General features: G+C 42.6%; 1 protein-coding gene across 4 annotated transcripts; it reads right to left on the bottom strand.

Moving 5' to 3' along the window:
• Window positions 1-14277: 14277 nt before the first annotated feature.
• LOC113256242 (uncharacterized) lies at window positions 14278-25844 on the bottom strand. Of its 4 annotated transcripts, XR_008960701.1 has the most exons (4): window positions 25591-25844; window positions 25280-25457; window positions 22640-24669; window positions 20897-21276 (listed from the first exon to the last, which is right to left on the bottom strand). XR_008960701.1 is itself a non-coding variant. In XM_057316134.1 (3 exons), the coding sequence occupies exons 1-3, from the start codon at window positions 24553-24555 to the stop codon at window positions 21101-21103; spliced, it is 360 nt and encodes a 119-aa protein (XP_057172117.1). In that variant the 5' UTR covers window positions 24556-25273; the 3' UTR covers window positions 20897-21100. The 4 variants fall into 4 exon arrangements, 1 of the variants encoding a protein (XP_057172117.1); XR_008960703.1 differs by lacking the exons at window positions 20897-21276; window positions 22640-24669 and adding an exon at window positions 14278-17445 and having other exon boundaries at window positions 25591-25839; XR_008960702.1 differs by lacking the exon at window positions 22640-24669 and having other exon boundaries at window positions 25591-25839.
• Between the last annotated feature and the right edge of the window lie 1802 nt (window positions 25845-27646).

Here is a 27646-nt window from a genome sequence, read left to right as displayed (position 1 = left end):
TTGTATGGGAATTATGTTTGCTAATATCAAGAATGTAAAATCAGAGAGTATTTTTTTAAGCTAACAATTATTGAGCAACTAGTATGTGTATTGAATACCATACATAGACTTTAATCTCACAACAGCCTGACAAAGCAATTACTATTATTATCCTCTGTCCTAGTCAGGGTTCTCCAGAACAGAACCAATAGAATGTTTGTGTATATATATTTATAAGGAATTGGCTTGCATGATTATGGAGGCTGACAAGTCCACAATCTGCAGGATGAATCAGCAAACTAGAAACCCAGAGGAGCCAATGATGTAGTTACAATCCAAAGGCCAGCAGGGTTGAGACCCAGAAAGAGCTAATGTTTCAGTTCTACTCTGAAGGCAAGAAAAAGTCAGTATCTCAGTTCAAAGGCCATCAGGAGAGAATTCTCTTACCGAGGAGTAGGGTAAACCTTTCTTTTCTATGAAAGTCTTCAACTGATTGGATGCAGCCCATTCACATTAGATAAGGCAACCTGCTTTATTCAGATTGGTCTCAGCAATTGTCCACCAGCCTTACCTCCCCAAGGTCCAGTTACTGAAGTGTTAATGCCTGGCATAGTGGGGGACCTCAGAAGCTAATGTCTGATTGGCTGGTGCCTTGGACACACTTGTGATTAAATGTTCTAATTTCAACCCTGGCTCTCCCACTCACCCACTACGTTGGTTCGAAGATAAACTGCTTAACTTACTGGCCCCAGTTTCCTTCTAAGTGAAATGAGGGGTAAAAATACCACCTAGCTTGCTGACATGATATGAGGATTAAATGAGAGTGTAAATTCAGTATCTAGAATAGAGAAGGTACTCAAGAAACAATAGCTATTACCATTATTAAATGAGATAATCCTTGCAAGGCACTTAGCACTGTGCATAGAGTTAGGGCTCCATAAAGAGGTGTCATCACCTCATTACTATTTAGGAAATAACAGAAATTATTTCAAAAATAATAGAAAATGAAATTATTTAGAAAAATTCTTCACCGATTAAGAGATGAAAACAAATGACTTCTATCTACCAACTCGAAAATTCTGTAACTCTGTGGCAATCTATGGCAGATGTGTTTCTATGCCTCTGGTATCAGAAACTGTTGTGCTATCCGAGATTCCCTCCAGGAGAAAATACTCTCTGAGGATTGTAACGTAGGCTTTTCCACTGCTAATGGAATAATTTCACATGCATTTGCACACTTAGGCAGGGTTGGCCGTTAGAAAACTTACTGAATATTGTTTGTTCTCCACGAGGGCAGGTTCAGAGACATCCTGATTCTGTCCAGATGGTTTGGCTCTCTGTATGGAACTATCTAGCTGATATACTATATCCTCAGTGTTGAATCAGGAAATGTTCAGCCAGTAAAAAAGAGAACTCAAATACTTCTTTGCATAGCCTTATAATGTGCACACTCCAATCTGGATCCTTCTATAGAAAAGTGGAATGATCTTCCTTGGCCTCCAACTCACTCCGTGTGCTTGTTAACATCCCCACCACCATGACTCCCATGGACTGCTGCCAGCAGTGTTATATTGGCACCTGCATCTCCCGATGGAACAACAGTCCCTTATTTAGGTTCCCTTTTTTATATAATTGTCCAAAAGTAAATAAATGACATATAATCCCATATCAAATTCTAATTACTATAAACTTTCACCTTGTTTTTCATAGCACAAGCAAAGAGCCTAGGCAAGCTCCCCCCTCCCTTGTGACAGTGCTCAGGATATCCTCCCCAAACTACAGCGCCTTGATGAACTGAATATTTTAAGTTGAAGGAATTTAAGAAATGGCATGAGCAGAAAAGATTTTCTGACCTTCACCTGAACCAGGATACAAAACCCTCATGCAAGAAGTGCCCTTCTTATAGCCAGAGGAAAGGAATATCCTTATCTCCAAGACACCAAGAGGAATCTGAGCCAGCAGGCCTTGCTGGTTCCCCATGTTCACCACACTCAGCTCACACCCCTTCTCCTTCTGTCACATTTTCCCGACTTTCTGCTCTTCATCAAACCTCGCATAAAAACACACTCAGGTTTGACTGCTTCTTCGGGTCTTCATTTCCTTATGAAGTTTCCCATGTCATATAAAACTTCGGCTAAATCAATGTATATGATTTTCTCCTGTCTTTTGTTACAGGGGCCCCAACAAAGAACTTAGAAGGACAGGGGAAAAAGATATTTTTCCTCCCTTACACTTGCTTTCCTCACATCCGTGAGATGTCTTACTACTTTATCTTCAGCCAATCACTGTCTCCCATACTTCCTCCCCCAAAACGTTAGAGATCTGATAGGCTTCACAATTCAGAATTGTCTGGATTTTAGAAAGGTAACATGGTACGTACACTGTATTTTAAATAACACATCTAACTGAGTCTGGGGAAGGATCCCATAATCAAACACATTTATATTTTAGTATCAAAGCATATGAATATTCAACCAAATGGCATAAAGACCATAGGTAACCTCATATCATTTCAGGCCTGATTTTGCCACCACATGAGTTTTCCACAAACTTACAAGAAAACGTTTTTGTTTCAGAACTTTTTTGACTTTGGAATCACAGATTTTGGATCATAAAATAACTTTGTAGGGGAAACAACTATTGCATTTTATATTTCCTTTCAAATGAATGGTGTCCTGTTAGTTACACTCCTGGCCTCTCTCCCTATGGCCCTGTATTCAGCCATGGATATGGGGGTTGGGGGGTGCAGGGCCATAATTAATCTGATTGGTACACTTGCAAAAATATCCTGGGCATGCTCCACCCAGCTCTACACATTTTGCTCTTGGGAAGCAGCTGGTGCTCTGCCTTCTTAGGTCTTGGCCCTTTGCCTAATTTAATTATGATCCTTATTTCAACCTTAGAATTTATTATTATTATTATCATTAATGATATTTTGGCCTCCATCTGCCACCCTTTTTTTGTTTCCCAACTGATTAGGAGGAACTCAGATGAGAAGCGGCTTGACCTCTCAAAGATTCTGGTGTTTGGTTCTTGGCTGGGAATGTTGAGAAATTAAAACAGTGGGATTTTGGCTGAGAACAATATACCTGCAGGGACCATTTTGGCAATGCCACGACCTGTGACTTTGTGGACTGGATTTGGATGTGTAGGGCTGTTTGTCTTCTTGTAATAAAACTGACTCTGACTCTGAACATTTCTAAAGGTTTGTATTAGGCCAGATACGTTTTCACAGTTGTGCATTAAACCAAGTTGTAGAACTTGAGAAGTATATCTCAAGTTTGGGGCAAAAACTATCCTGGAATTTTGTAGAGAAAATATCCCAGTCATGGAGTACCTCTTAGAACAATCTTCGTCAGAGGCCCCTGGGTGGCTCAGTTGGTTAAGCATCTGCCTTCAGCTCAGGTCATGACCCCAGGGTCCTGGGATCGAGCCCCACCTCGGGCTCCCTGCTCAGTGGGAAGTTTGCTTCTCCCTCTCTCTCTGCCCCTCCCCTTGCTTGTGTTCTCTCTCTCTCTCTCTCTCTCTCAAAAAAAATACACAAAATCTCTAAAAAACCCCCCAAAAACAAAAAACGATCTTGGCCAGAGTGCAACTGATTCAGAGAGAGACATAAGAAACAAACCGTAAAATGTCTCTAAAAATGAAACTTAAGGACTCTGATTGACTCAACAAAACTATGATCTCAATGAGGTGGAAGTGGGAAGAGTAGAAGACAGAAAATGGAGGAAAAAAGAGACAAAGAATCATGGATTAATAGGGGACCAAACATGACACCATTTCAGGAAAGCAGGGTACCAAGAAAGACCGGAAGCTGAAACTGGGGGCTTTGGTGGTTTTATTACAAGAAGACAAACAGCCCTGGACCTGATACCCCTCCAGAGTGCCTGTGCCCACAAGGAGAGTGAAGCTTACAGGGATTCTCAAACCTGAGAGGTTGGTGCCTTGTTGAAAATGTAAATTCTAGGATCCCAACACCATGGCCCTAATTTGTAGTCTTAACTTGGGGCCCAGGCATCTACATTTAAACATGCTCTCTAGTTGATTCTCTCATTGATGGTCCCTGGGCCATATTCTGGGAAACACAAATAAAGTCAGGACTAATGATTTTTAATGATTAAAAGAAAAACATGTTACAAATGCAAACACAAGCACTTCCTCCAGATCACAAGGTTAAATTCCAGGCCCCTGCAGAGCCTGGCTTTGGGTTCCATCCGCAACTGTCTGCCGGTGCCTGCAATCTGAGGTTCTAACCCCATCCTTTTATGGGCTCTTCAATTCCACAAGCTGCTTGGATGGTAAGGAAGGTTCTGCCTGAATCTAAAAGCTATTTTCTCTCACGCAAACAGTTCTTCTAGAACACTGGGTAACTGGTTTTTTCCATGGTATGGTAGGAAATAGGTGAATGTGTTAGTCCTTTTTCTGGGTTCAGAAAAGAATCGGCACTTGAGAAGAAGAAGGTTAAGTTTTGCAAATGCACCTCAACTTTTTCAAGTGAATGCTTGACAGATATTTAAAAAATACTTCCCCCAAGCAGTTGAAATGTAATTACTTATACCAACATTTGTCATGTAATAAATTAAAATGATCAAGGAAAGATCTACCACAGGTGATAAAGAAAGGCTATTCGACAGGCCTCTTTCCAACACTTATGGGGTGGGAGACAGACAGCCTGCCTAATCCAATTGGTGCTTAGAATATGTTCACAAGGATGAAGTCCATTATTTTCGGTCATAAGTTGTTTTCCTTACTATATCATGTGCATGTACCCAAAGAAACGAATAGGTTTGCAGGTTATTTAATTCAACAGGTATTTCTGTTGTCTCAGAATTTCAGCAGAAATCCAAAGATGAGAAAAATAGTTAAGGAGTACTACAAGTTCTAAAACGAGATGTGGGGCACATGTACTTAGGACTTGTTAAGAGTGGCCAAATGTGATCATATGGCCCTTGGCCTGTCACCACCTCCAGCTTGTCTAAGAGAAGGCTAGGGATTTAGTGGTGGAAAGAGACTTTCTTTAAAGAGAGTTGTCAGGTAGGAGAGCAGACTCTGGAATGTTCCTCTACCGTAAGGCAAGTGAAGGAAACAGCAAGAGAACCTCTCAGATCGGCCGGGGGAAAGAGACCGCTCACCTAGTCGTCATTGAGGTGTGCCAGTTCTCCACCAGGGTGGGGAATCTACATGGAACCAGGGAGCTGAGGTATCTACCTGATGAAGACAGAGGCGGCCCCACATGGCCCCTGGTGGCAAGGCAAGACGAGTGGCCTGATCTTGCCAAGTTTCATTGGGGGCATGGGACAAGGGAGGCAAGCCTGCACAAAGTGTTCTAGGGAGCCAAGTGGACACCAGGGAGAGAAGCTGGGCACAAGAGAAGGAGCTGTGTGGGAATTACCCAAAGTGTGTATTACATACAGTGAAGAATACAGCAGAGTGGAAGTCTGAACATGGGCGAGGAGAGTGTCCTCCAAAGAACCCACAAATGTTCCCTGCAAGAAAAACAAGCCAGTATTCAGGCTTTTTCCACAAGAGAGAAGGCATTTGACAGCCAAGAGAGCTGTTCAAACAACACTGGCTAAACACTCACATTTTGCCCCGTTTCCTACCATCCTTTCTCCCCTCTGCTCCTTGTTCTAAATGTGGAGGTGTCAGTAGCATCCCGGGGTACAGGAGAGGTTGTGTAGTCACAACAGACCACAGGCCCCCTCCTGACTCCAGGGTTCTGAGTGCAGGTTAGGTGTGAGCAGTGAAAAAGGAAGGTGCTGTGAAGCACATGAGAGAGCAGAAGTCTACCATTAGATTGGTCCGGATTTCCTAACTGCTGATAACAACAGTGTTTTAGTACCTGGAAGTGACAGATAAAGCCAAGAGATCTGCCCAAGATATTGTCCAAGGGCAGAGAAAGGAGAACCAACAGGATGTGTGATGGTAGAGGAAAACCAAAACGAAACAAAAACTGGGCATTTCCTAAGGGAATCTTCCTGAGTCCTGTCCATTTGCTAAGCCAGATATTTTTGCAATGTGCCCAGGCTGCAAAGGATAGAAACATGAGTAAGGCTACTGCTGTCATTGGGTAATTTAGACAAGTGTGGCAGGATTCTGGATTGAAGTAAGAACTTGTGTTTTTGTTCTCTGTGATTTTTCAGCCTCCCCCAGGCTAAGAAGATGGCTGAGCTCACTAGCTTCCTTGCCTCAGGGCAGAAAACAGAAATATGGGAAGACAATTTTTCCTTCAAACTTTTGTGAAAGACTTTATGATTTTTGTGAAAATATTAGGTATCCAGTAAGGAGAGGCAGAGAAAAAGGATTTTCTGTGAAGGCCAAGAGAGGAGAGGAATTTCTCCCAAGTAGAAAGGGAATAGAATTCAGCCAGATCCATTGGTGGCAGGAGACCGTCCCTCCTTCCACCAGTACCATAAACAGGAGGACAGAGTTTAGTGGGGGAAGAGTGGGTGGTGAAAAGAGGGCATGTCCCAGTCAATGGGCTTCTTCCAAGGAACTGTGAAGCTCAGATGATGGGACCAAATGATGGGCTAGAAACTAAAGGCTCATAACTTCATTACCTGGGCTCTGTGGATACCATGGCTTCTTAGATTCTCATTTGTTCCTGGGGAAGATTGATTTTTCCACTCATCTGGAGGCATTGGGACTTGGAGTCAGATATAATATGGTTTTGAACTGACATTTATTGACTTTCTGAATTTTAGTTGTACATTTATACCCACTACATAAGAAAAGAAAGAACCAAACTATAACGGTCTTGATAAATGCCAGAGAGAAGCATATGTTAGGAGGCTAAAACCAAGAGAACCTTTAAACTGGGGGTCACCAGAAAATTACTTTTGGAGGATCCAAGGTTGTTTCATAGGATTCCAAATGACAGCAGGGGTGGAGAGATGAGTGTAAGGCATCCCAGTGTCAGCAAATGCACAAAGATGGAAAAGCCAGAGGGAATCAGTGTATGGAAGACCTTTTCTGTAGTTATCCATAGAAGATGCTACACAGGGAGATCAGGGATGAGAAATGAAATTGGGTGAGGCTTGCATGGGAGTCTGAGCATTGGTATTTATTTTGGCAGCAACAGGAAAATATTGGTATTTAAGGAGTAACAGGGCATGACCAGAACAGAGCTTTAGAAAAATTAATCTGCCAGAGATATATGGAATAGATGGAAAGAGAAAGTGAGATGGGATGGGAAACAGGAGGTTATTGCTGTAATCCAGGTAAGAGGTCATGGAGGCCATGACAGAGCAGTGGTAGTGACCTTGGATTGTAGAGAAGGCTGTGAAAGACACCAGGGATATAGATCTTAGACCTTCATGGGAGCGAGACAAGATGGAGTTTGAAGTGTTGAGCCCAGCTGATGAAAAAAATAAAAATGCCATCATAGAAATAGGAAACAGTGGAAAAGGAGTTAATTTACAATGAACACATTCTAAATTTGAAGTTCAACATATCTGAATTTAAAACTGGGTTGTAAAGGGTGATTTCAGGGAATAGGAGGAGCCAAAGGATGGAGTGTGCAGTGCTTTCATAGCAAAGTTGCCTATCTCCATAGCTGTCCCTTAGTGGATGGATGTTTCAGAATGATTTCGGGAGAAGAAGGGAGGGGTTGGGCTATGGCAACAGAAACTTAGAGAAATGAAGTACAGAGCTGGGCAAAGGATGAGGCTCAGTCCAGATAATAATCCTGAAAAGAACTGGCTTTAAATAATTTTCTAGTTTATTTAGGACCTTCTCTCATTTTGCCCAGTGCTCTCATGAGCCCTGGGCCCCTATATTTTCCAGCACCTTTCAAGCTTCCTGTATCATAGACTTTTCTCAAAAATGGGATGAATATATACCTGAGAGCCAGAGACTTCCTGAGTTTGGGAAGGCTCTACCACTTTTTGACTTGGTGGACCTGGGGAGCATTTCTTTTTTTTTTTTTTTTTTAAGATTTTATTTATTTATTCGACAGAGATAGAGACAGCCAGCGAGAGGGGGAACACAAGCAGGGGGAGTGGGAGAGGAAGAAGCAGGCTCATAGCGGAGGAACCTGATGTGGGGCTCGATCCCAGAACGCCGGGATCACGCCCTGAGCCGAAGGCAGACGCTTAGGTCTCAGTTTCATTACCTAAAAAAAATTTTTTATTACAACAAAATGAAATTAATAGGTTTTTGTGGCGAGGAAATGCAATGATGTATAACAAGACAGCCACTAGAGTGGCTAGTAAATATTAAACTCTCAACAATGGTAGTTCCTTCTCTTTCATCCTGCCATGTCAGTAGTAATTCCTGGTACTGATGAGGATCCTTCAATGGAGGAGCACTGAATTCCATGCAGCAAGATGCTAGGAGACCTGCATCCTAGTCCCAGGGGAGCTATTTAGTAGGTTGTTCCCCTGGGCTAGCTTCTCAACGAGGGCCCTCATTAAAATGACAGTTGGCTGAGATCAATGTTTGCTAATTTCTACTACCAAAGAATGTTTTGTCCTCTTTTCATGCCCTCTATTTTTTAAAATATTTTTCTATGGATCTGTAATTTGTTAAACCATTGATTCATTTCTTATGCAATCACCAGAGTTACTAAACTGGATTGAGAGAGCTCTTGCCCAAAGCAGCTTGGAAAGACTTGATGTAAGAAATTGTACAATAGCTATTATGGTCTTTAAAAAAATGGCATATGGACACTGATGACAATGTCCTGGAATGTTAGATTCTAGGTGGACGCCACTAGACAAGGTGATCTCAAAGTTCCCTCTAACATTCTCTGAAACCATAAAGTAGTTTAGGGTTCCTACTATGTGCCTTTTGAAGGACTCCATCATTGTTTTGCCCTTAAGAGTAGTACTTTAATGTAGTAAGGAAGCTAAAACTAAGACACCTTTTAAGCACTAGACCAAGCATACAAACATTCAGTATGATGGGCAATCAGAACAGATATTAATGTGGGCTAGAGTAGTCACATACAATAGATGTTTACAGGAGGTAGAGTTTTCTCCGGTTCTTTAATGATGGCTGGATTTTAAGCAGCCTGAAAAGGAAAGGGGAGCAATCAAAGATTGGGGGAGAGAAGAGTATCATCATAGGATGCACAGAAAAGAGAGGCCAATGGGAAAGAAGGATTGTTCTCATTCTCCCAAGAAAAAAAAACACATCTAAACCTCTACGTTTAGTTCTGGACTCAGAGGGAAAAGTCCAAAATGTTTTGTGACTGAAGTCATTCTTTTCTCTTAAGCTTCATTTCTAGCCCCTTTCTTCCCAAACTCCACGCTGTAGCCATGTCAGAAAATAGTACCCCATCCACCAAGTATCTCCAGCCAAAACCCCTAAGGATCATCTTGATTCCTCGCTTGCTCTCTCCTCTCTTCCTCAATCTTCCAGAGAGACCTATAGATTCCATTTCCAGAATTTCCACCTCATCCTAATAAAATGTAAACCTGGTTAAGTCATCTCTCTGCTTAAAATATTTAATGGTTCTCCATCAGCTACAGAATGAAGTCAAATCCTCTTATCCTGGCATGTAGACTGTTCATAACCTAGCCCCTGATTACCTTTCTAACATTATCTCCACTGATTTCTTTGCTCCATGAAAAAGTTTATGGGATAGGAAGCTTGGAAGGTGCTGGGAAAGACATAAGGGCTGAGGGCTAAACCTTTGCAAGTAGCACACTTTCTAGGTATTAGAAGAGATGATGAGAGCTTAAAGTAATACAATAGTAAAAGGGAAGTGATGAGAGTATGGATTCAAGAAATATTTAGAATGCAGGGTAGAACAGAGATGTAGAACTAGTTAGATTCAATGATAAAAGAAAAAGGCAAAGCTAGGATGATGATGATGACAACGACGACGACAGCCAGTAATGTCAGCAATAATAACCAACATTTTCTGTGTGCTTACTATATACGAAGCATTGTTCAGAAGGTGACATGTGTTAACTCACTAAATCTCCAAATCAATCCTATGAGATAGAAGCTATTTTTATCCACATTTTATACGTAGGAAAACACAGGCACAGAGAAATTCAATAACTTGTCTAAAGTCACACAGGGAGTAAGAGCAGTAGAGCCAAATTTGCACCCACATAGTTCGGCTTTGGAGCCTGCACAATTAAGCACAATGCAAAACTGCCTCTTTTGTCATATCAGACCAATTGCCATCTCCGAAACATGCCATACTCCTTTGAGCCTTTACGTCTCCCCCGTTCTTTCTGTATGAAATGCCGTTATCTTTTCCTTGGAGTGGAAACCTTTAGGACCAGATCGAGTATTACCTCTTCTGGGATGTCTTCTCTGTGTTCTTCCCCAAGGACAGCTATTTACTTCTTATTCCATTTTACCATCAAACTGTGTGTAATTCCACTGGTGAGCACATTGCACTGCGTGGCAATTACTGGTTAACATGTCTATCTCCCCTAACTAGACTGCGAGCTCCGTAACAACAGAATCTGTGTCACATTCATCTCTCAATTCCCTGGCTCTAACATCCTCCTATGGCACCTAGTTCTCGATCCATAGTAGGCATTCAATAAATGTTTCTTAAATGAATGGATGAATGAGTGAATAAGTGAATAAAAAATATGGAGGTGAGAATTCTCCACCCTGCCATGTTACTGACTGGTGCTGGTGTGAGCTCTTAATGCAGAGCTCGGCCAGAATTGAAGAGCAGTGGGGTGATCAGACAGAGTGGAGAGGTCAGAGATGAACTTGAGACTGGGTAGGCCTGAAGAGATTAGCAACATGACTTCCAGAATAGCCAAGTGGGGGATGCCAAAGTCTGAGAAGGCAACTTAAGCAAGTGGGTGTAATGAGAGCATCTAAAGATCAAATCTGAAAGGAGGAACAAACAGATACTACTCTGGTTTCTGGGCATAGGTTTCACCAATTCCCCTGCCATTTATTACCTGGAATACGACTGTTGTTCACTGATTTCCCTTTTTCCGGGGCTTCTGAAAGTATGTGAATGGTGGAACAGACACCATTACCAAAGTTATCTGAAGAAGGAATTAATCAACCTTTGGAAGTAGCACGATACAACCATCAGGTCAACATTTGCAGATGGAAGCCAAAATTGCTTGAATTGCAAAGTGTGATCATTTATTTCACTCACATGGCTGGATGGGCAGGATGTTCCCTTGGGCGGTCTTTATCTTCCATATCTCTCCACCCACTCTTGTGGACACCACCTTATAGGCCCTTCATCGTTTGTGGGAGGACCTTCCCTGTGTGCTTGACTGCTGGAGTCCTTTTGTAATCTGCTTCTCAAACTTTACAGACTTCTAAATAAAGGCAAGAAGTAGGTTAGCTCCCTTTCTCTCTGTGTGTTAACGTTACCTTTTTTTTTCTCTATAGTTGTAGAGAGCAAAATGGAGTCTCTTGAGTCAAGAAGGGGCCTGTGTCAAGCAGTGACGCAAGCAGGTAAGCTACTGCAGGTAGGCGATGTCACTGGGACCCACATCAGGCGACACCCCAGAACTGATAATGAGCAGAACCAGACAAGGTCTGCAGAGACCCAAAACTGATTCAATCCCTTTAAAAACGGAAGGATTTTGGCAGCAAACTGTCAGACTCTTCAGACCCGACCCCTCAATTTCCGACCACTTAAAAAAGGTAACCACTGCCAAAGGCTCTGCCCGATTGATCTGGTAACTGAACCGAGATCCTTCCCGGCTTGAACATCAGAAGCAGTGAGTGCCGAGAGCTGACCAGGACGAGACCCAGGCCTTATCTCAACTGCGTGCCCACAGACCGACTTTGCACGTGGTTGGTTAATTTTCCACACCCTTCTGTCATCTTGTTTGTTGTGTGGGTTGTCTTCTGTCCTGCTCTGTGCGCTATGTAAGAAGCCAAGTTGAATCACATGGTGAATTGTAATTGAGTTTAGAATCCTGAACCTGCTTATCACTGTGATTTAACTTTGCTTAATGACTGAATAAAGCTGACATAGTGGAAAGACACAACTCATGTGTGCGCCTTCATAGTGTCCTCACACCCATAGTTCTTCCTTTTCTGTGCTGGCAAGAGAGTCGCTTTGGATCCCCACTTGGGGCTCTCTTCTGCCGTCAGAATTCCAAGAACTTTTCGGCACAGCCCTCACCCAAATGCCCCCGTGCAGTATACATCTCCGTGTGACAGTCTTATTGTAGACAAAGTGCAGGAACGAGGGTCTAGTCCCAGTCCAGTGGTTCTCAAGGGGAGATTCCTGGGCCAGCAGCATCAGTATCACCCGGATCCTCGTTAGAAAGGCAAATTCTCCGGCCCCACCCCAGACCTACTGAGGGAGAAACACCACTGCAAGACCCGCCATTCTGACATGCACTAAAATTGGAGAGCCGCTTCCATCAGCGAGCTACTTACTCCCCCACTTTCTGAGAGGATTCTACACTTTCTCCTCCAAGCTCTGATAGCCCCTCCCCCCGACACACTCACGACCTCTTAGATTCTCAATTCCCTAGGAAAATCTGACGAGAACTTTCCGGGGCTCCCACCCTGGCCCCCCCGGAGAAACCTGTGCGGTGCTCGCACCTGGCTCCCTCCCTGCCGCGATGTCCCGCGGGGACACTCACCGGTCCCGCCAAGCGGAAGCCAGCGCCCGCCCGCTCAGGCCCGCGAGCGCATGCGCTCGTCGCGTCTCCCTTCCATCAGGTTATTCCCGTCAGTGCTTCGTATCTCCCAAACTCTTTTAAAGAAAAAGAAAGAAAGAACTGCTCTCTTCCTGCACATCTGCCTTCAGCGACTGTTCTTTTCTGTGACCTCCTTCAAGCAGCACCGCACAGGCTGGGCTTTGACACCGCGGCTTGCGCACAGCAGGCTCTCACTGACCGCGGTTAAGTGGACGCGTGAATGCAAGCGTGCGCACGAGCGGGAAGGGCGAAACCGCCATTCCCAGCAAACAGAAGACACTCTGGCGGTAGATGCTGCCCGCTTCGTAAGAGCTGGAATATTCTTTATTAAGGAAGAATAGACTGTTGTACTGCGCCCTTCCAACTTAGGGAGACTGATGTGCCAAAGAGTTTGATCTTATTTGAGGAAAGACTAATTTCTCAGCGTCTACGGGGGCTCTGTGCTGCTAAAGGGCAGATATCCTGAGAGAATGGTCTTTTGTTTCGAAAAGAGGCTTAATGAGGTTAAGGATTTACCAAGGGAGGCTTTCAGACTTGTGAAGTGGAGAAGAAACCTGTTTTACATCCAAATGAGCGATGTATTCCTTTGCTAGGGCTGCTATAACAAAGTAAAAACAGATTGGGGGGGGGGGGGTTCAACAACAGAAATTTCTTTTCTCACAGTTCTGGAGATGAGAAGTCCAAGATCAGTGTGTCGGCAGGGTTGGCTGCTTCCGAGGCCTCTCACTGGCTTGTAGAGGGCCATCTTCTCCCTCTGTCCTCACATGGTCTTTCCTTTGTGTGTCCCTCTGTCCTAACCTCCTCTTCTTACAAGAACACCAGTCATATTAAATTAGGGCCCACTTTCGTGACCTCATTTTAACTTAATTGCCTCTTTAAAGACCCTATCTCCTTCTGTCACTGGCTTATTTCACTTAGCAGGACATCCTCCAGGTTCATCCATAGGAACCTGGATTTGGTTGTTGCATATGGTAGGGTAGCCTTCTTTTTTAAAAGCTGAACCATATTCCATTGCATGCTTATGTTGGAGGAGGTCATCAAGAGGACATAACTGCCAGTTGACCTATGAGCTGGCCTGAGCATCTCACAGCCCTCCCCTGTCCTTGGAATGTGGGTTCTGCTTGCCTTCCCTGATCTCAGAGGCTTCTTCAAGGACATAACCTGGTGATGATGATGTGGTATTGAGACCATCTGGATGGTATATATGAATGAACCTAATTAAGCCTCTATATAAACTTGGAGGATTTGGCAGGGAGGTGTGGAAATCTACTCATCTTGCGGCCACCCAAGACAGCCTGTGTGTAAGTCCCTGTGCTTATTAAACTCTGCCACCTACCAGTCCAGAGTGGTCTGCCTCTTCCTTCCCTCCTCTCTGCTCTTCACTACAGTGGGCCAGTTTCATATTACACTGGGAGGGGGGGTGAAGTTCCCAATGAGCTTGCAAATCAACAATGTATACCACATTTTCTTTGTCCATTCATTCACCAATGGACACTTCAGTTGTTTCTGTATTTTGGCTATTGTAAATAATGCTGCAATGAACATGAGAGTGCAGATATCTCTGTGAGATCCTGATGCCAATTCCCAAAAGTGGGATTGCTGAATTATATTATATTATTATTACATGGTAGTTCTATTTTAATTTTTTTAAATTTTTTTTTTGTTTTCCATAACAGCTGTATCAGTTTTACATTCCCACCAATACCATACAAGGGTTCCAATTTCTCCACATCCTCACCAACACTTGTTGTCTTTTGTTTGTTGTTGTTGTTGTTGTTGTTAAAAGCCAACCTAACAGGTGGGAGGTGATATCTCATTGTGATCCCATTATATCAAGTGTCTAAAATGGTCAAATTCATAGTAGCAGAGTAGAATGGTGGTTACCAGGGGCAGGAGGGAGGAGGAAATGGGGAGTTGTTGCTCAATGGGTATCAACTTTCAGTCATGCAAGATGAATAAGTTCTAGAGATCTGCTGTACAACTTGGTGTCTGTAGTTAACAATACTGTAATACACACTGAAAAATTTGTTAAGAGGGTAGATCTCAAGACTATTATGTGAGAGTGTAATAAGCTTGTACGTCATCAGTCCCTGTGTTTTGGAGACTCTGTTATTATGACAGTCTTGCTGTCATCCTAACTAACAAAGACAGCAAAATATCTTCATGATCTCAGGATTAGTGTATTTTTAAATTCTTGTGAAAACTATAGAACTTAAAAATCAGAAATATGGTGTAATTAACCCTATGTAACCATCTGGTTTTAGACTTTATCAACTTTTCACCACATTTACTCCATGTATTTTTCTCCAAGGTTTTTTTTTTTTTTAAGAATTTATTTATTTATTTATTTGAGAGAGAGAAAGAGAGAGCGCGGGAGCACAAGTGGGGGTAGGGTCAGTGGAGAAGGGAAAGAGAGAATTGAAGCCAACTCTGTGCTGAGCGTGGAGCCTGACACAGGGCTCGATCTCACAACCCTGAGATCATGACCTGAGCCATAATTAAGAGTCAGACGCTCAACCAACTGAGTCACTCAGGCGCCCTTCCAAGGGTTTTTAAGAAAAGGCATGTTTTATCTTAAATCATCTGCTGTGCTGTTTGGCATTGTACAACTATTGGTTATCTTAAACTTTGATAAATGTGGGCTACATATGAACTTCTTGCATTGGTGAGGAAATCAGAGAAGTGTGTGCTGTTTTTCCCATATGAGGTAACAAAGGATAGAGAGAAGAGAAGAACCTGGAAGTGGAATGTGAGGTGGACTGGGAGTGTAGTGGGACCAGAAATCTGAGCAAGGAGCAAGCACAGCAATGGACGCAGCTTAGGGTTTGCAGAAACCTTGGGAAAGGCACTGAACCCTCCACAGCGTAGGACAGAGACTCAAGCCACTTAATGCTTAAACGTTAAATACATAAGCGACTACATAGACTAGAGGACTTAGGGAGACCAGATGACAGCCAGCATGTCTTTAGCGTATGCACTGATGAAGCGATGGATGACAGAGCAGACCTAGTACTCTACAACTGAGCACCATGCCAACTTTGGTATTTAAGCCCAGAAGGCCATCCTGGAACAAGAGAAAAGCAAAATAAACGGGGCACACCTGGACAACTCCTCTTAGTCTGCAGACCTGTAATCTAGAATTTTATCTGGTGCTCCTTCACCTGGGTCTGCACCAAACCTTCATTTTGGCTTTTCCTTTGCAATTACTGACCCTCAGCTTCTGTCTCCAGCTCTGCCACAGCCATGAGGTGGGGAGCTTTCTAAAAGGCTGATCTTTCACCTGCTTGCAAAATGTTCAATTTGCCTTATTTGACCAATTTTTCTCCCAGCTGGCAGTAAATAAATCCACCATGAGCTCTCGGGAATAATCCCACCAGATCATGGATATTTTTATTTCTTGATCCTTACAGAACCCAAAGTGATGCAGCATGTTTCCTAATACAAAAAGTCAGGATGAAATATCCAAATGGAAGCACAACGTGTCCAAGAGGCAGGTGGGGGCCAGGTAACAGGGGTGCTGGTTTTTAAGGGGGTGTGTTTTTTCATGGTTGGCAGGCTTTCCTACTTGGGGCTATATGTCCACAATCGGATGTCTGTTTTGTCTGATTTTGAAATCTTAAACCTATTCGCTCCCATGAGAGAAACCCTAGTTTCTGAGCTAACACTCCTTCTGCAGGTGCATCTCAAGGTGGGGAGCCAAAGGCTGTGACGGGGTTTCCAATGTGCCTGGCTAACCTGCCACAGTCAAAATCAACGGGCAAAACTAGAAATTCAGGTGGTTATATTGTCACAATGCCCATGAACTGGGTTGGGGGACTATATGAAAATAGAATATTTTTAGTTTGGCAATAATTGATAGTGTCATTTGGTAGGAAATGTCTCAAATTCAGTTATTCAAATTCACTTCTATTTAAGCCAGTCTGTAGAGCCTGCGTAGAGGATCAGACTGTACAGACGGAATTCTTGGCAAAATCTCTGCAAACTTCCAGGATTATCTGGATTCTATAGGAGTCTGATCTTTCACTGTCCTTGACTATTTTACAGGTCTATAGAAACTGAAGTTAATTTGTAAAAGAATGATGATGATACAAATAATTCCCATTCTTAGAAATGCAAATGAATTTTGTCCAATGAGGATGCATCAATTTCTACTTAGCTGAAGAGGCCAGTTTTGGCCTGATACTATCAGCAAATTCAATTCACTGTTCTGGATTGCCTATAGATGTGTTTTTCCTTGGGATCTCCTTTGAACCAGTTTTTACTTCTCATTAGTTTCCTCATTAAACAATGACTAAAATAAAATCTTTAACACAAATTCATTTTATATTTGTATGAGTCACATTTTTAAAAATTACCTTTTAGTACCCTGATTCTCCAGTAACTTCGTTCATCCCCAAAAGTGGGGTTGACAAGGAGTGAAGGGAGAACCCTGAATTTCTGACGGAGTGTTTACCCAGAAGTGACTAGATGAATGAGCTACTTGAAAAAACAAGATGTTTACCCTTATTCCTGGATATAGAGGTTCTAGATTTGGATTGTTTTCAGAATAGAGTTATAAAAAGTATTTTATGTCTGCACAGCCAAACTTGAGGACTGCTGTGATTCTCCTTTTTTTTTTTTAAATCCTACCATTTTAACTTTTTCACTTATATAACAAAAAAAAATGGTAAAAACAGATGTGCTTAAGAAATAGGATGGAAACTTGAACACCATTGGATATCACTCTCTCTCTGCCCCCATCTCCCCCCGAACCCCCTACCTCTCTCTCCAGCACCTGTTCCCTTGTTAATTTCACTCTCCCAGGCTGGCTTCTCACCAGTTGTGGTCCGGCTGCTAGCATCTCAGAATCTCTTACTCATATCCTCTGTGGAAAAAAACAAGAGCATCATTAGCATAAGTCTTTTTTCATAACTGTCAGCATGAGAAGGAGCGTTCTAACTTGGGAAGAAGGGTGGAATTTTTTATAGGGCTTCAGCAAGCAGGGTCAGCTGAAGTTCAGCTAGTTTCAAGAATAATTGTTCAAAGATGGTACTCAGGGAAGGGAGGAATTATTCTGATTAATTAGCAGCCATTGTTTGGACAATCTAGGTTTTACTAAGAGAAGTGGAAGGAACACTGAGGGGCTGAGGTCATGTGCAAGACGGTGTGCAATCTACAATGACAAGGACATGGAGGGCCACAGTAGAAACTTTATACACCTTACAGTCCTCAGATCATAGAGACCCTTTTTCCCACATGCAGTTGGCTAAATCCTAGGGAAGGATTTTGATTGCTCTGGACCGCTCACTGTGCTCAGGGAGTCGAGGCAAGAATGAAGAGGCTGTTCCTAGGCAGATCCAAAGGCTAGAGCAGGGGAGGAGCAGGTCTTAAAAGGAGGGAATAGCCCAGACCTGGCCATGGGGTCATCACAGTAAGCAGGACATCCCGCCCCACATCTTCATTTATGTTCACAAAAGCCTCCTTTTCCTCTTCCCAGGGAAACAGCTCAATTTTGCCTTTAGGGGACACTGCTTAGTGGAGGACCACTAAGAGAACTTTTTGCCTAATGAGTGTGGGGCGCAAACCGAAGGGAGATGAAAGCCTCTTCTGAGAGCATCTTAGTGCAAAAGGCTGGACACAGCTCTGATGTCCAGATTTCTTCTGAAAGCCTCAAAACTTCCTAAATGATCACCATGGTCACTTAGGGAAGATAAACAGGTTTGGTTTGAATAAACATCCCAAAGTTGGCAATGCTCCCTCCCCCTTCATTCTTCTTTCTTTCCCCTTTCAGGTATCCAGTGTCCATAGCCCCTTCTTTCCTATTGTAGGGCCCAGGGCAGGATGCCCCATGATCGACCACTATGGCAAAAAAGAATATTTTGAGTTAAGAGTAATCAAAACCCAACAGATGCAGGAAAAACTCTCTGCCTCCCCCTCAGCTGCCTAAATTTATACTGGAAAGGCGAGTCTGTACCGGGAAGAGAGCTATTAACAGAGATTCCCCTTTACCTAAAAAACTTACCTGCATAATAGAGCAACCTTCCTTTTCTAAACACTCCTTTCACCTTCCTGCTAATGGCCTTTCTTCCCTCTGTATCCTCAGACCCTACCCGTCTTCAGCTCATATAAACTCCATGTTGCCTCATTGTCTTCGGAATTTCATGTCTGTGTGGATCCCCCATACATATGCCTATTAAATTTGATTTTCTCCTGTTAATCTGTCTCATGTCAATTTGATTCTAAGTCCAGCTAGAAGGACCTTGTAGGGCAGAGGAAGATCTTCCTTCATGACACTAAAAATAAGACAAATCTGCTCTATGAACATAGTTAAGATAATTAAGATTCGGGGGAAGGAAATACCTGTCTTTATCATTTTTAATTTGGCTAGAACAAATTGGTAACATATCTTGGACTTTAACATACAAATCCCCTGAATTTGCGTCTTGACTTCCCACTTACTTGCTCCATGACTGTGGGCAAATACTTAACCTCCATAAGTTCCAGTTTTCTCATTTGGGAAATGAGGAATAACACCTTCTTCAAAATTGAAAGGGATTATGCATGTGAAGAACATATGGAATATATTAAAATCCAATTATTATCATTTTTTGTGATGATGATGATGGTGATAATTATGAAGGCACTAGAACCTACTCATCTATACGTTTACACCCTTCATTACTAATTTTAAAATAGAATTTCAGTATTAGAAGGGAATTCATGGATGACCTCAGCCAGTGGTCAAGCCTCTCTAGAGAGATCTCTGTTGCTCCAAGGCCAGGAAGGTGTGTGTGTGTGTGTGTGTGTGTGTGTGTGTGTGTGTGTGTGTGTGTGGTGTACGTATCCATGTATGCCTGTGTGTCTGGATCTGTGTATGTTGATGGGATGTGAAGATTAAATGGAATGTGACATCAAGAAATTATCAACATTGACACTGATTACAGATACTGGCGAATTAGCAGTGTAGAAAGGGGAAATGAAATTTGGCTTAGCTGTGAAAAAGTAATACTAATTACAGTCATTTACATTAGCCCCTTACCATTTATGCTAATTACCATGCTGCACAATCATAATCATGCGTGTCATTAAATATATGCCCAGTTAACTTTCATGTACGTTGTCTTGATTAGAATCAACATCTCTGGTCCACTTAGACACCTGTTCAGAGACACATTGCTTAAAGTCATTGCTACTTCAGGGGCTAACAAGAGGGACTTTCTCAAACTAGAGAAACCAGTTTTCTGAATCATATCCTAAAGCAGGAGGAGACACAAAGGATCTGAGGTTTTTTCTCCTCTTCTTCCCCACCAGAAGGTCTTCAGCATGCCCAGGGAGTTCATCTCACCCCTCCTGAGGGGACACACAAACACACAGAGCAAGAGATAGCAACAGAGAGATAAGTAAAGACATGCAGACCAAGAAACAAGGAGACAGAAAGAGAGGTGCAGCAGATTCAGAGAGACAGAGAGAGGTGGCAACAGAAAAGGAAGTAGACAGAGATAGAGAGATACAAGTGGGGGTAAAGGCACAGACACAGTTCAGCAAGGAAAATGAATTCATATGCCTTCTCAGGGCTGGTTGATTGTCTCTGATAATTTATGAGACAAAATAGTTCCCAGAAACAGACCCAGACAATCATAGGGTTCCTCATTATCCTGGATGGCGAGGAAACAGGAGGAGTGAGGTGAAAAGAAATGGAAGGTAGAAAGAAGAGAGATAGACAAAGCATAGAAAAACAGAGAGATGGGGAAAGACAGATAGACATCGAGGTGTCAGGGAAAGGGAAAAAGGGTATAAGGCGGTTCATGAGTCTGCTAGATGCTCGGTCAGTACCAGGCTGTGGAGACGTGGGGAGATACATCCATGTCCTCTTTGTTGTGCTGAAATTTCCATGACCTTAATGCGCAGTGTAGATATGATTTGTTAAGTGGGCATCTGCTATGCACCTGGAACCAGGCTAAGTGCTTTTACCTATATTGACTCATTGAATCCCCAAAATGACACCAGCTGGCAGGTACTATCATGATACCCATATTATGGAAAAGGAAACTGAGGCATGTAACTTTTCCAAAGTCACTCAGATAGTGAGATTCAAATCCTGCCATCTCATTGTAGATTCTGTGTTCTCAGCCATGGCATATCACCAGCAAAGCCAGTTATGTAATAAACAATTGTTAAGGGATCCATGATTTAAAAACATTCTTGCTTGGGATGCCTGGCTGGTTCAGTCAGCAGAGCATGCGACTCTTGATCTTGGGGTCGTGAGTTTAGGCTCCACGTTGGGGATAGAGATTACTTAAAAATAAAATCTTTAAAAAAAATAAAAATAAAAAACATTCCTGCTTAATTATAATTTATTTTAAATTAACTTAATATGCAAGTCAATCAACGTTTCCAGAATATAACATTTTCATTTTCATGAAGACTTCATTTCCACGAAGACTTCCTTGTCAACTCAGCAAGAGAAGCAGGGGCAGAACTCTAGTGTTGTGGTTGACAGAGACATAGAAGCTTCCAGGGGTCTCCATTACTCATGATTTTCACACAGCAATATGGACAGATCCCAGCGTCCTGCCTCCGTGGAGCCTACTTCCACAGTGACTTTGGCTTCTGTTGCTTTTCCACTGGGAGACCTTGAAGGGACTGGAATTTGGTTTCTCGGTGACTCGTTTCCCCTGTGGAAACTCATGCAGAATATCTTCATCAGCTTTCTGATCTGTTAATAAATAATGATAATTTGTAGAAGAACTCATTTGGTTATCATCCTTGGAGATTAATTGGGTAATTAATTTTAGCTAAGTGCATATGAAATATAAAGTGCCTCATAAGTCTTCAGGATTTATGTTCCTGTGTTCTTACAAGGCCTGCAGGGCAGAGATTCTCTGCTTCGAGATTAGCAGCTGATTATGAATGCCCCCGATCAGGGCTGCTCTCACTAGATTGCACCACCCCCCCTTAAGAACCATTGGGAAGGCAGACGCTTGTCAGGGTCGTTTTTACTTGCCAGACTGAAACTCTGAGCTCTGAGCTGCAAATCGAAAGGAACTGGAAAGAAAGAATTCGGCTTCCTGGTTACTCAATTGCAGGCCATCCTGTGCACAGTAGGGGGAATCTTTTCCGTAGGGGGCATCTTTTCTGGGAGTGGTGGTGGGCATGAAAAGGGCTTCTTATGTCCACGGAACCCTTGCCAAACCAAGCTCCAGGGGATACTGGAGCGACTGTAGCCCATGCTTCCTTTCTGTAACTGCACACTTTTGAACATTCTGACAGCTAACACCAAAAAAGGGCGAGAAGGTGACGATACTGGTTAGTGGTTTAAAGCACGAACTTTGGAGTCCTATAGGCTGTGTTTGAATCTGGCATAACTCTGCCCCACCTACGTGTTCACAGCTTCCACCATTACTTCTGTGCAGAGAACAACTCAGTTCAATTTATATCACTGTAAAAATGACTATGCTAGAACCTTTAGAGAACTCAGCGATTGTGGTAGACTGAGCCAAAACCATCTGTCCACATTCAGGGGTGCCTGGGAGCCTCAGTCGGTTAATGATCTGCCTTCAGCTCCTGTCATGATCTCAGGGTCCTAGGATTGAGCCCCACATTGGTGGGAAGTCTTCTTCTCCCTCTCCCTCGGTCCTTCCCCCTGCCTGTGCTCTCTGTTTCTCTCAAATAAAGAAATAAAATCTAAAAGAGAAAATCTGTCTACATTCTAATGCCCAAAACCTGTGAATATTACCTTTACGGCAAAAACCCCAGATGTGTTACTGATATGGCAAATGATGTGATTACGTTAAGGACTTTTCAAGAAGGTGTTTATCCAGGATTATCCACGTGGGCTCTAAATAATCCAATGACAAGTGTCCTTATGCGAATGTGGCAGGATTGGTGGCAGCAATGTGACCATGGAGGCAAAGAGTGGAGTGCTGTGGCCACCAGAAGCTGAAAGGGGCAAGGGATAGATTCTCCCCTGGAGTCATCAGAGGGACCACAGCCCTATTGATTCCTATTTTAGACTTTGACCCCCAGAACTGTGAGAGAATACAGTTCTGTTTGTGGTACAACCACCCAGTTTGACATACCTTGTGCCAATAGCCACAGCAAACTCCCCAATGGCTCATGGGATGAGGGGAGTAGTAACAGGGAACCCTGTTTGGCTTCATACCTGTTATTGGTTTTGCAACAAAATAACAGTCTCTTAAATTCCATTGTTAAGTATTATTGTTGATCTTAGAACTGCATTCACACAGCAACATCTTTTCAGAATAGAAATAGAGCAACCAAAAAGTCAGCATTTACATTAAAGCACTTAATTTATTACCTCTGAAATTTTCCCTCCTATCATACTTTACATAGTTGTGAAAACATGTTCCTTTTAGTGCCAAAAACTATACTATATTTAGTTTACTCTGATATGTGTCTATTCCCCCACCAGAACACACACACGCTCACATAGAGCTCACTCCCACGGACTGCATGCAGGGTTTAGCTACAAAAACACTAGACAGATAGGTCAGACTTCAGTGTGACACTCTTCTGTTGATACTGTGGGCATTAAACCTGTTTGGAAGACATCCAAACCCATATTATAGAAAAATTAAATGTCCAATAAAGTGCTTGCATGAAAGCATACTGTTTTAAACTCAGGTGTACTGAGAGGTAATTTACATAGAGTAAAACTTACCCTCTCTTTAGTCTACAGTTCTGAGTTTGAACAAATGCATAGAGTCTTACAACCACCACTGTGATCAAGATACAGAACAGTCCATCATCCCAAAAAGTTCTTTCACACCCTTTGTGGTCAACCCTACTCCCTGGCCATCAGCGCTCTCATGACAGACAGAGGTAAGCAGAGCAGAGGCTGGCTCCTGGTTACACCCCCTGCCCTACACATGGTTCGTCCTCCGCCATGGCCACACCAGCCCGACCGGTTCCTTGTCCTCTCTGCACTCCTACCCACAAGGTCTAACCCTGTCGTCCCTTTCAGCTAGAATACTCTTCTCTTTCTTCTGCACCTGGGCAACCCCTACTCATCCTTGAGATCTCAGCTTTGACATCTTTTCCTCAAAGAAACCTTTCCTGAGTAGTTCCAATCCCTCTACATTGCATTGAGCACAGAGACCTTACGTTTGTTTGTGTATTCTTTGATTGATGTCTATCTTCCCCTTAAAGTGTGAGCTTCGTGAGGGCAGGGACCATGATCTTATGCTGAGCACAGAGTATGGTAGTAGGTACTCAATAAAGACTAAGTAAATGAATATATACTTTGAAACCAGCAGTGTTCTAGATATTTGCTTTTGATTCTTTAAGAGTGCAGTAAAATCAATATTATTATTGCTGTTTTACTGATATGATTTTTTTTTCTGATGTGATAATCTTAAACCATAAATTCTTTGACATTCCTTCGTCTAAAAGGTGGACTCTAATTCCCTCCCACTGACTCGGTGACTCACTTCTAATGAATAGAATGCAGCAGAAGTGACAGTATCATAGAAGGCATTGCACTTTCTCCTTGCTTCCCCTGGGGTCACTCAGTCGGGGGGAAGCCAGCTGCCATGTCATGCAGACACGTGAGCAGCCTTATGAAAAAGCCCACGTAGTGAGTTACCGAGGTCTTCTGCCAACAGCCATGTCAGTGAGGGAATTGGATCCTTCAGCCCCCGTCAAGCCTCCAGTCCTAGCCAACGTCTTCACTGCACACTCACGAAAGACCCTGAGCCAGAACAATCCAGCTAAGTCCCTCTCAGATTCCTAACCCAGGGAAACTGTGTGAGAGGACAGATGTTTGCTGTTTCACTCGGCTAAGTCTGAGGATCATTTGTTACACAATAGTAGCTGACAGAACTGATAGGGGAAATAAAGAACAGCAAGCGTAAGTAGCTTGTTTAAGGTCAGACCACCAGGCAATGGCAGGTGCAGGATCCCCACGCAGGTCATGTGACTCCGAAGTGCACGTTCTCTGTACCACACCGCGCTGTCTCCTAAAGATGCTTAGCATGGCAAATGCAAAATCATCTGGCTGCTATTATGAAATCTTCGCAGACTGGTTCATGTGACAGTTTCAGGAGGTTGCTTTCTGGATTCCCAAAGACGCCGCTGACTGGGGGAGTTTCTGGGAGAATGGTAAGTAAAAAGGCAATTCTAATGAAGACGTTATAGTCTTGAACTATTTCAAGAGTCTCTGTGAAGACAATTTGTTGGAAGAGTAGATTGAGGCAAGTTTGTTATAAATTAAAACAGAGACAACTTTTTTTCTTTATTCTTTAACTCATTATTATCGTATTGTACACTAGTTTTCACACAGTGTGAATGCATTTTCCTAGAATGCTCATTTTTAATATATTCCATATATTTGTTTAATATTTCACATGTTATACAACTTTAATAGTGTAAATATTTATATTTAGTATATATATGAAGGAATTAGTGAAATTCAGTATTTTGCTCAGATTTCCTAGTTACCATTCCAAAGGCTCATACCTTGCAGTAGGCAAAGATTTCTTAAATAGGACATAAAAGCACAAATCTCAACATACAAGCTTAATTAGCCACTGCAAGCTGTTTATCTGCATGGTACCCAGTGGTATTGCTGTCTATGCTGATTAGACCGAATATCTTCATCCCATCACTCTAGAAACACTGACTCATTTCCCTTTCTCCTTCTATTGCTTCCATTTTCCCAAATTAATAAAACATTCCTTTCATCTAATCACTCCACTCACCTCTATTGTCTTTCTTTATTAAAGCATTGCCACGAGTTCCTTCCTCACGAGTATTGGACTCTTTCAGCCAATTTACGTTGAGGTCTTCTGGCACCTGGAAGCAGGAATGTTGCTGGGCCATGGAAAGTTCTGCAGAGAGATGTCTCTCCATCTCTTGTCAGTGATCCCACCTTCATGTCTGTGGAGATTTAAGAATTGCTATTCAGTGGCAAAGAACATGGAACACTGATTTTCTCAATAACTTTGCTTTTAAGAATCTCCATTCACCCTGGAGCTGGAAAAAAAAAATTAATAATGCCAAGTAACAGCACCTGGGTCTTTTTGGCTAAATGAAGCCCATTCCAGTGGTTGTTTTGAGAGCAGATTACTAAAATCTCGGCCTCCTGTCCAGTTCAAGCCCATCCCACTACCCCCCAGTGGGAGGTCAGCGGTCTGTGACATGGCACTTGGCCTCTCTTCTCTATTCCTCTCTCGGGGCCTGCTTCCCCATTGGTGGGATGAGTGGAGTCTGGGGAAAGGGTTCAGGCCATGTGGGTGCTGTCCCTCTGCCTCCTGGGATGGGCTGTGTGTGAAGCAAGAAGTGGAGAGAAGTCTCAACCAAATAGGTCAAAACCAATCAGAATGCACATGTATCAATATGCATGCACATTTTTATTTAATTTTATAAGCAGCATAGTGAAAGATAAGGAAGGATACCTGGTAGGTGGCTCACAGGATTGCCTAGTTCGGGAGGGTGGGGTGGGATACAATGTGAAACGAGGAGGGGAAGAGAGTATAGAGATAAGCAGAACAGGGGGAAAAAAATCACCAAAACCCAGAATGTATGGTGCGATACTGTGCCTCAGAGTGTAACACATAAACACATTCTATAAAATGTCCCTATTTTATTTTTGCTACGCAGTTCATTTTGTTTCTTCTTCTGTATATACAAAAAATCTCCTTTTTTACTTGTCAAAAGGGTTAGAATAAAATGTGGCAAATAGTAGAAATGTATAAATGGGCTTCTTTTTACCAAATAACCGACAAAGTCTTCTGAAGGAGCACATTAGGTAACTTCCTTTTTAGTTAATGCCCGAGTTATCATTTGTCCATGTAGGAATGTAGAAATTATTAGCTGGGGAATTATATAAGCTTACTAATTATTAAGCTAATGATATTACAAGGTAATATAAATGTTAAGACATATAGTGGAATTCAGTATGGGAGTTTATTAAGTACAAAATGATGGGTGCATCGTGATACAAGTGAAGTCTCAAGAGGTTCTGCATAAATCTACTTTTGGAATATGTATTAATATATTTTTTAAAGATTTATTTATTTATTTAATTTGAGAGAGAGAGCGAGCGTTCACACCTGGGGTTGGGGGGAAGGGCAGAGGGAGAGGGAGAAGGAGAGAAGCAGACTCCCCACTGAGCATGGAGCCTGGGGTTTGATCTTATGACCCTGAGATCATGACCTGAGCTGAAATCAAGAGATGCTCAACCGACTGAGCCACCCAAGCACTCCTGGAATATGTACTAATATTAATTATACCATGGGACTCCCTGTTTAAAGAAAATGGACATTTCTGGCGTTGCAGCAGGGATTTCTCTATAGTGGGGACAGATAATGGAGTTCATCATAATTAGAACTCCCCAATCATTAACTAGGTGTGTTTAATCTGGGCGTAAGGACGCCTGTTGGAATGATCAGGGAGGTTTTCACTGAGATACCTGTTTATAATAAGATCTGGCATAGGTGATGGGGGGGATTAGAATGCCTCTCTTTTACCTGGTGCTAAATGCAAATACCCAAAGGAGTAGTGAATGAGAGAGACTGAAAGGAAGACACATATTTTACCACACTGTTAACCTAAGCATAAATGCAATTCAACCCTAACACAGTATGTCATCAATACATGGGGCTACTGAGAGGCTTTTGACACTGACTTGGAAATGCACATTTCCTACTGAGGCCTACCCTTTAAAATGAACAAATGATTGTGTAGAATAGAAACATGCTAAGTCACCTGGAGGAAAGAGAATGACTTCTAGGCCAGTAGGGCTCTGCAGTGATTTACTATTTTAGGAAAACACTGTGTCCATCAGAATTTAGGTAGCGTTGAAAACAAACAAAAATGGAGTCACTGAGGCAAATGTTGGTTGGGTCTATCTGATCACTGCTCAAGAGAAGGAAGACTTAGTCTTTTAGATGGTATGGACCATTTTAGACAGTATGGTCTTATTCATTCATTCACTGAACTTTCTCAAGTGCCTACCTGGCCAGGCATTATCCTACATGCTGGGAATATGAAAGTGAATAAGTCAAAATCCTCATGGAGTTTCCATTTTAGTGGGGAAGGCAGCCAATACAAAAAAAATAAACACA

This window comes from Ursus arctos, unplaced genomic scaffold (assembly GCF_023065955.2).
Source record: "Ursus arctos isolate Adak ecotype North America unplaced genomic scaffold, UrsArc2.0 scaffold_21, whole genome shotgun sequence".
In the NCBI taxonomy this organism is placed as follows: Eukaryota; Metazoa; Chordata; class Mammalia; order Carnivora; family Ursidae; genus Ursus; species Ursus arctos.
Note: the sequence above shows the minus strand (reverse complement) of the source record. Positions and strands in the feature narration are given on the sequence as shown.